General features: G+C 37.8%; 1 protein-coding gene across 1 annotated transcript; it reads right to left on the bottom strand.

The window, feature by feature from the left end:
- Window positions 1-2,898: 2,898 nt before the first annotated feature.
- LOC125179236 (glycine-rich protein 1-like) lies at window positions 2,899-7,167 on the bottom strand. Its single transcript, XM_047884697.1, has 2 exons — window positions 6,897-7,167; window positions 2,899-3,278 (listed from the first exon to the last, which is right to left on the bottom strand). Exons 1-2 carry the CDS (start codon window positions 7,165-7,167, stop codon window positions 2,899-2,901), a joined length of 651 nt encoding a protein of 216 aa, XP_047740653.1.
- Between the last annotated feature and the right edge of the window lie 2,818 nt (window positions 7,168-9,985).

The following is a 9,985-nucleotide window of genomic DNA, read 5'->3' on the forward strand; positions in this document are numbered from 1 at the left end:
CATTCGCTTTTTGAAGACATTCATCTATTGAACACACTCTGCTGGTGACTCATCGACAACTGTTAGATTTCGCTAACGATGAGTGTACTAACTTGATTTCTAAAAATAAAGAAATGCTTGAAATATCGTTATATCTTCATACATGAATTATATATGAACAATATTCTGTACATAATGCTTGAAATAATATTCAAAATATTTTCCTAGAATGCATCGGAGTTAAAATAAATTAGGAATTTTTTAATCAGCCGCTATTTGCAAGCGCAAAAAGTTTTCCTAACGAAAATAAACTGCTAGATTATAAATAGGCATTGGCCGGGTTTACTGAAGTTCTGCAGTTCAAACAATCAAGTTCCTATAAACGTCTCGGACATATTTTCGGTCGGACTCGCGGCCGGTCTCACGGCCAATCTCCAAATTCAGTAATCAAGAAATATCTCCCAAACTAATGAACGCAGCGCAATGAAACTTGGTACACGTGTTCATAAGAACCTAGGGGTGATGTCTTGCTCGTGAAAATTCTCGATTTTGCCTCTGTTCTGTTTTTTCATTTCACCTTCATTCCTGATTTAAACAGTAATTCGTGCTTAATTCACAGTGATCAAGTCATTTCTTCTAAACTACGGAACACATTTGTACGAAACTTTATACATGAATACCTTACTTCAGAACGGTGATGTTTAGCTCGTGACAATTTTTTTTATTTCACCTTCGTTCGCAAGTTATACGGAGAAACGACAGGCATTTCTGAGGCCGATTTTTTAATTTTTAAATTTGCATTGACCAAGAGCCGTATAGCTCGCAAACGAAGGCAAAATGAAAAAAATTGTCACGAGCTAAACATTACTTTTGGGAAGTTAGGTATTTATATACAAACTTTCGTTCAAATCTGTTCAGTAGTCTAGAAGAAATGTATTGATCCCTACAAATTTGAGCACGTATTGCTGTTTAAATCACGAATGAAGGTGAAATGAAAAAAAAATCGCGAACTAAGGTAAAATCGAAAAAAAAAATTACGAGGTAAACATCACCGTTTGGTAGTTAAGAATATATATTCAAAATTTCGTTCAAATCTGGTTCAGTAATTTGGAAAAAATTCCTTGATCACTGCAAATTTTGGCCCGTATCGCCATATAATTCACGAATGAAGACGAAATTAAAAAAATATCACGAGCTAAACATTAGCGTTAAAGAATACGCTTACCAAGATTCATCGAGCTATGTTCATTACTTTGGGAGATATTTATTGATTATTACTGAATTTGCGAGAACGGCCGCGTGTCAGTCCGTAAAGTTGTCCGAGACGTTTCCTATATATTGTGCCTGCCTTTTTCGTGCAGAGTGCAAACATGCAATAATAAGAAAAATTAAGCGTATAAAGAATTTAAATAGCTTTCTACAGACTCCCAAGAACTAGAGGCCGAAGCGTTGAACGTTCGCGCGATTGGGATACAAGTTTATAGTATTTTGATTACCCCTAGAGTTATGACTATAATATACCCAAGGAAATGGAAGAATAATTTCAGTATGGAATCCTTTTAAAAAATACGAATTACATCTATAACAAATAATCCAATCGTTTTATATGATGTGTGCGATTTTCTTCGCAGTACGTCGTCTTTCTTGTGAGCATTCAGTACGACTTAATTATGATTAAAATCGATTTTAATTCCATCCAATTAGAATCATCAGAAATTGTAATGTATAAGAAAATGTCATTTTACGACGTTGGAAAAATAGATTCGCATATAAAATAAATATATTTTTTAGGACCTAGGCTGTGAGTAGGTTATCTGCATTCTAGAATGCAATGTACGACAAGATAGCTAACCAAACTACCTGACGTTTCATTAAAAGACATTTGGCCGAACAATGGCTTCTAACAACGCAAATCTTTTTTACTGGTTAAAATGTTTGTCAAATGTCATGCAAATATTTTCCAAAATATTTAAATAAACTATGTTCAACGCTCATGATTCTATTTACCATCGTCCTGAAAAATGACGTCGCAAAGTACGACACACTGCCGAATAATATTCATAATTAATTCAAATTTATTCCACTATTTAGCGGCGGAATATCCTGACGCCCAAAACAACATATTGCCATATTTTGTGCCGCGAGTTCATTATTTAGCGGAATATCCTGACGCCCAACACAACATATTGCCATATTTTGTGCCGCGAGTTCTTTATTTAGCGGAATATCCTGACGCCCAACACAACATATTGCCATATTTTGTGCCACGAGTTCATTATTTAGCGGAATATCCTGACGCCCAACACAACATATTGCCAAAGCACAACTACACCAGCGAGTAGCACAACTACACCAGCGAGCAGCACAACTACACCAGCGAGCAGCACAACTACACCAGCGAGTGGCACAACTACACCAGCGAGCAGCACAACTACACCAGCGAGGGGCACAACTACACCAGCGAGTAGCACAACTACACCAGGGAGCAGCACAACTACACCAGCGAGTGGCGCAACTACACCATAGAGCAGCACAACTACACCAGCGTGCAGCACTACAATATTATATTTCATTTAATTACAATATTGTACTACCATAAAATTAATAATTAAGTAATGGTAACATGTTTCCTTATCACAATAGATACGAGTATATATGACCCTACTTAATGATACAATATAGCGGACAGTGCGGCTCTTGGCTTTTGGATCGTACACTAATATTCACAACTGCAAAAACATCACTAGACATAGACTTAGGTACATGTCTAGACTCTGAAGCCCATCTCTGTGTTTGCTAATTCGTTTCATTTAAGGCGCCCGCGCAAGACGAAGCGCCCGCACAGGACGAGGCGCCCGCGCTGGACGAGGCGCCCGCGCTGGACGAGGCACCCGCGCAAGACGAAGCGCCCGCGCTGGACTAGGCGCCCGCGCAAGACGAAGCGCCCGCACAGGACGAGGCGCCCGCGCTGGACGAGGCGCCCGCGCTGGACGAGGCACCCGCGCTGGACGAGGCACCCGCGCTGGACGAGATGCCCGCGCAAGACGAAGCGCCCGCGCAATACGAAGCGCCCGCACAGGACGAGGCGACCGCGCCGGACGAGGCGCCCGCGCTGGACGAGGCGCCCGCGCTGGACGAGGCGCCCGCGCTGGACGAGATGCCCGCGCAAGACGAAGCGCCCGCGCAATACGAAGCGCCCGTACAGGACGAGGCGCCCGCGCTGGACAAGGCGCCCGTGCAGGACGAGGCGCCCGTATAGGACGAGGCACCCGCGCTGGACGAGGCGCCCGTAGAGGACGCTGTCCCGGTGGGACCACTTACAGCGAGATATGGTCAGCCAATCACGCATTGTTATCCGCCGACCCATTATATAAAACCTCGCGATAAAACCTTGCAATAAGTCAATATTTTTATCTGTAAACAAATTTTCTTATTTATTGTCAATATCTGTCTATCTGTCAATAATTTTATTATTTCTCTCACTATTTTTCCGCAATTTAATTTTGATTGTTAATTGCATCTAAACAGATTATGCCTTCTTACTGAGTTCTCTGCAGTCAAGCCCGTGTAAATTTGAAATAAACGCCACTTATTCCAGTCTTAATACAAGTCATTCTACTTGGTATACAAATTACAAACAATACAAACAAAACTTCCGACACAAAGTTTTCATCAAAATTCTGAAAGGTTTCGCCTGGATAATATTAATAGCGCAACATCGAATTCTACCTGCCAATGGTTTTTTTATCACAAATCAAATTTAACCCGCAAATCCCTTACATCAATAAAATTAACAGAAATAAAATTTTGGACAAAGTGTCATGGTACGAATGAAAATAAAAATCAGAAGCAAAATCTGAACTCTCTGAAAACTTTCGAGTTGAATTTAAAAGTTATGAATACTAATTAATTTTTAGAAAAGGCTGAAAAGAACCTCGTGAAATTATAACAAACTTTTTATCGCTCTAAAGTGATTAAATTTCTAGGTTTGACAGAAGTTTCGAATTAAATTTAAGAGGTTAAGTATACTAATTTGATTTTATAGAAACGGCTGAACTAATAGTTGCGAAATTATTACACAGTTTTTATCACATTAAAATTAAAAAATTTCTAGGTTTTGTAAAACTTTCGAACTGAATTTAAAAAGATTATGAAAACTAATTCTATTTTAGAAACGGCCGAACTGAAACTCGACAATTAAATTGTGACAGATTTTTCATCGCCTTAAAGTGAATGAATTCCAAGATTCGTGAGAACTTCCGAATTAAATTTAAAAGTTCGTGAGTTATAATTCATTTTTACAAACGGCTTTAATGATACAAGTGAAATTATAACAAAATTTTTATCGCTTAGAAGTGATTAAATTTCTAGGCTTAGGAAAACTTTTGACTTGAATTTAAAAGGTTTGGAATACTAATTCGATTTTAGAAACTGCTGAACTGATGCTCGCGAAATTACCACAGACTTTTTATTTCTAATAAAGTGATTAAATTTTTAGGTTTGGCAGAACTTTCGAGTTGAATTTAAAAAGTTCTGATTACTAATTTTTTTTAAACGGCTGAACTGATACTCGTGAAATTAACAAAGACCTTTTATCACTATACAGGGAATAAAGTTTTAGGTTTTAGAGAGCTTTCGAGTTGAATTCAAGAAGTTATGGATACTAATTTATTTTACAGACAATTCATCGCTTGCAAATGAATAAATTTCTAGGCTTGGGAGAATTTTCGAGTTGAATTTGAAAAGTTACGAATAATAATTATTCCATTTTAGAAACGGCTGAACTGATACTCGTGAAATTATAACAGACTTTTTATCGTTTTAAAGTGAGAAAATTTCTAGATTTGAGTGAACTTTCAGTTTGGGTATAAAAAGTTATGAATAATAAATATATTTTTAAACGGCTCACATGATACTCGAGAAATTATCACAGTCCTTTTATCGCTTGAAAATAAGTAAATTTCCGGATTTGGAAGAATTTTTGAGTAGAAGTCAAAAAGTTTTTAATACTAATTCCATTTTAGAAGCGGCTGAACTGGAACTCATAAAATTAGGAGACTTTCAATTTATCGCTTTAACGTGATTAATTTTTTAGGTTTGGCAGAACTTAAAAGTTAAATTTGAAAAGTTATGAATACTATTTCGATTCTAAAAATGCCTGAACTGATACTCGTGAAATTATAGGACTTTTTATTGCCTAAAAGTGAAAAAATTTTTAGGTTTGGTAGAACTTTCGAGTTGACTTTAAGGTGACCATTTCAGTCAAGAATCGAAAATTTGCAGATTTTTCTAGTTTTTATGCTCATTTTAAAGGTCCAGAAACTGCGGGTCAAGTTGAGTCGAGTTGATGGGAAATTACACGACCAGTGCCCTCAATAAGAGTTAACGCCGAGCACCATAATTTTTCTACTATGGTGGAGTACACTTGTCATTCAATTTTTATTCTGATGTAAAAATAATTACTTTTTAATATATATCCTTCCATAAATTTTCACCTGTAATAAATTGTGCGCCTTTGTGTCCTCCAATATACGAGTTTCATATGAGATTATAAAACACGAGATGTTTTCTGATAAGCATTGTTTCTCTTATATAATTTTGTCAGTTATTTTCGGGAATTATACGGCAGTGTGAAATATTATTGTATTTCTTCAGGGCGATATTACAGGCCCTCATGAAGCTTTGTGTATAGCACGAATGTCATATTAGCAAACGGTTGAAACTTGTTTACAACAGAGACAATGTTCGTTCTTATATATAACAACATAACATAAATTGGTCCATAACAACAAAATCTTCACCATGTAGCCTGGAAATTGTTACGTCGATTTCATAACAACGGCCACCTCTCCGCGAGTATATTGTGATGTCAGGATAGGATGGCAGAAGTTCTTCATTTAAACAAGTTATTGGGAGCCCTCAGTCTTATAGTTTTCTATTCGTTTTCTGTCACTACAGAAAATTATTTTTCATTGGGTAACCAATTAATACGGTTACTTGGAGAAGGAAGCAAAAATTGTATTGACGAAAAACATATTTTCTTAGTCTATTCATTTATACACGAGTATCACAATAGCATCAAACGCATAAATATTTTACGGGGAGCTAACCTAGAATGCATACAAAATATACATCAGAGTATATACAATAAATTCAACCGCGTCGCCTCAACTTAAAAATTGCGTCTAGCCACGCGAGCTTCGATTATGTACAAACTTTACACGACAAATGCGTTGTAAAACATAAGGCAAATGTCCTCTCTACACAAACAGGCAAATGTTTAAGGCTAGTGAAATAGGCTAGACAATTTTAAAAATGAGATGTTACTGCAGTAATAGGCCCGAAACGTTCACTTGCATTTATTCACTATGAGAACATAAAATCGTGCAGAGAATATCTGCTGTTATTGTTTTCAATGACACTAAGGCGAGGCAACCAAACCTTTAACATCTATAATTACCCTAAATTAATATAATACTGGCCAACTCGTTCACACACAACGGCTGCTAACTAAGATATTATCATTACTTGGCTGTACGCAATATTCATCATTATATTATCATTACTTGGCTGTACGCAATATTCATCATTATGTCATCAGCGCGTGCAACTGCAGATCATTTGAGCATATTTTTCCATGCATGTTGACCCGAGACATTAATGTTACAACGTAAACATAGCATAAGAAACTTGAGAACCACGGAAAAAGAGAGAGTTTGCTGGGTCGTCTTGTATACTCGATAATTGGAGTTTGTAACAGAAGTTTCCTGATCAAGATTGATATAATTTCAGTTAGCAGCGCAACTTGGCATAATAGTGTTCTTAGATTGGCTGTTGATCTATCGATAAACACTCACCAGTTTGGATTATAAGTTCCTCTTCAACGCTTATGTGTTGCCACAACTTTTGTACCGTACCATAAGATGTTACGGTATAAATATTCAAAGCGACCAATAATAGAGATGGGGCGGCCACAATCTTGGTTTCAGCGCTGCTGCCATCGCTCATGAAGCGAGGCTGGCTGCTCCGAACAAGAGCATCGCCAACAGAAAAGCATCCATCAAGAGGCAGGGTCAGACAAAGGAATTTGTCTGCCGTCATCTTGATGCCGCCATCGACTGCCCCGAGATAAACTTCACTCCGCCCCTCCATACGATGGCGGATTTCGTCCTGCGCTCCCGATTGCATCATCTGCGGCAACAGAATTTATTTAACTTATTTAATTCCATTATTTAATTTAGTTAATCATTATATTAAGCTATGGACGTTAAAAGTTATAGCCCATCTCTACTAAGTTTAATTTGTTATCAGGTTCAGCTGGCATGCATAAATATAACTGGTATCATGATAATCTCAACGTATCCTTTAAATGTTCACAACTCTGATTATGCGGCAAAAAATCCAGTGGTTCAACTCAAACTAAATATATATTTTATCGATTTTGCTAGCGGTAAATCCGGCAAATATGCCCTATCACACTTTACTTTTGTGTGAGAATTTTGAGGGTAAATAATTTTCTTCGATTTTACACAATTATTCTCAACAATATCATATATATCGCAGCAACCTTTCATTCTAGAAAAGTCATTGGGATATAAAATGTAGGGGAACATTCTAGGAAACTCATTTCGTATTGTAATAATAAAATGAATATTATATCTAATCTGATTCATAAATACAATATATTATAGGTGAGGATAGATATAAATAGTATGTGATAGAAGGGGTTCACAGTCCCCTGATCAAAAAAAGCAATAAAACGTCTTTTCAATTATGGGGCAGCACGTCGGCCACGGCATCGGCGGCCACCGGCGCTGCCACGCCCGTCTTGAGGCCACCGCGCCTCTTCTTCAGGAACTGCCGACTGTCGATGCAACAATTGCAGTTCGTCAGCAAACGGCACGGGAACACATTTGTTCTCAACAATCTCTGGTGAACACATGTCTGCTGTTCGCAAGTGTTCAAACTCTTGGAATTATTTCATTGTAAAGTGGCGATGTTTACTACAAATAGATTTAGTAACAAACTGAGAACAACAGCGGTCTATAATCTAGCTACTTACAACGCGTATGTTGCAGGTGCTTGGTGTAGCCGGTCTGCAGGCACGGTCTTCTCTATTATTCTACACAAGACCGGGTCTGAGGCCATAAGCTGCAGACCAGCGTTCATGTAGCATGAATTGTTGCTATTCATCAGACCACAGGTTGGCAAGCTCTGCGGAGTTGTGTCGAAGCCGTCTATTTGGGATGAAAACATTGAACTTATTATAAAAATACATTGCTTGAGACACACAATTTAAATAAAATTAAATTTTATCAAATAANACGCTTCTGCAACGAGATAAACATTCATCATTATATTATCATTACTTTGCTGTACACAATATTCATCATTATATTATCATTACTTGGCTGTACGCAATATTCATCATTATATTATCATTACTTGGCTGTACGCAATATTCATCATTATGTCATCAGCGCGTGCAACTGCAGATCATTTGAGCATATTTTTCCATGCATGTTGACCCGAGACATTAATGTTGCAACGTGAACATAGCATAAGAAACTTAAGAACCATGGAAAAAGAGGGAGTTTGCTGGGTCGTCTTGTATACCCGACAATTGGAGTTTGTAACAGAAGTTTCCTGATCAAGATTGATATAATTTCAGTTAGCAGCGCAACTTGGGCATAATAATGTTCTTAGATTGGCTGTTGATTTATCGATAAACACTCACCAGTTTGGATTATAAGTTCCTCTTCAACGCTTATGTGTTGCCACAACTTTTGTACCGTGCCATAAGATGTTACGGTATAAATATTCAAAGCGATCAATAAAAGAGATGGGGCGGCCACAATCTTGGTTTCAGCGCTGCTGCCATCGCTCATGAAGCGAGGCTGGCTGCTCCGAACAAGAGCATCGCCAACAGAAAAGCATCCATCAAGAGGCAGGGTCAGACAAAGGAATTTGTCTGCCGTCATCTTGATGCCGACATCGGCTGCCCCGAGATAAACTTCACTCCGCCCCTCCATGCGATGGCGGATTTCGTCCTGCGCTCCCGATTGGACCATCTGCAGCAATACATTTCTTAAATTATTTAATTCCATTATTTAATTTAGTTAAACATTATTTTAAGCTAAGGACGTTACAAGTTAGTGCCCATCGTTACTAAGTTCAATTTGTTAGCAAGTTCAGCAGGCATAAACATAACTGGTATCATGATATGCTCAACGTATCCTTTACATGTCCACAGCGCTGATGATGCGGCAAAAAATCCAGTGGTTCAACTCAAACTAAATATATATATTTTTTCGATTTGGCTAGCGGTAAAACTGGCCAATATTTGATTGTAACTAATTTTCTTTCGTTATTATCTCAGCAATATTATATAGACACCTTCAATCTTATAATTTAATAAAGTCACTGCGACATCGAATTAAGGGATGATTCTTGGAAAGTTATTTTGTATTGTAATAATGAAATGAATATTATATCCAATAAGATTCATAAATACAATATGTTATAAGTTATATACAATATAATAAGTGTGACATAAGTCATAAAGTATATGTGACAGAAGTGGTTCATATATAGTCCCCAGATCAAAAGAAAGCAATAAAAGAACGTATTTTCTATATGGCGAAACAAATTTCAACAAATAAAATTTTTTCTCATCACTAATTGCTGCTCATGCCGCCCCTCCGACTCACCTCCCTGCTGAGCGCGTTGAGCAGGAACAGCAGAAACTCCATGCAGTCGGACTGCCGCCCCGACTCGAAGGCCCCCGACATGAACAGCACGTCGGCCACGGCATCGGCGGCCACCGGCGCTGCCACGCCCGTCTTGAGGCTGTGTCTCTTATACACATCTAGATGTGTATAAGAGACAGAAATTATATAGTTTAATTAATGAAGGGAGGGAGGAAATATGAAAATATCAGTAATAAATAAAAAAGTGAAATTAGGAAAAAGGGTATCTATGTACATGCAGTCGCGAGAAATAAGCG

The sequence above is a fragment of the Hyalella azteca genome, unplaced genomic scaffold, assembly GCF_000764305.2.
Source record: "Hyalella azteca isolate HAZT.00-mixed unplaced genomic scaffold, Hazt_2.0.2 contig15961, whole genome shotgun sequence".
Lineage (NCBI taxonomy): Eukaryota > Metazoa > Arthropoda > Malacostraca > Amphipoda > Hyalellidae > Hyalella > Hyalella azteca.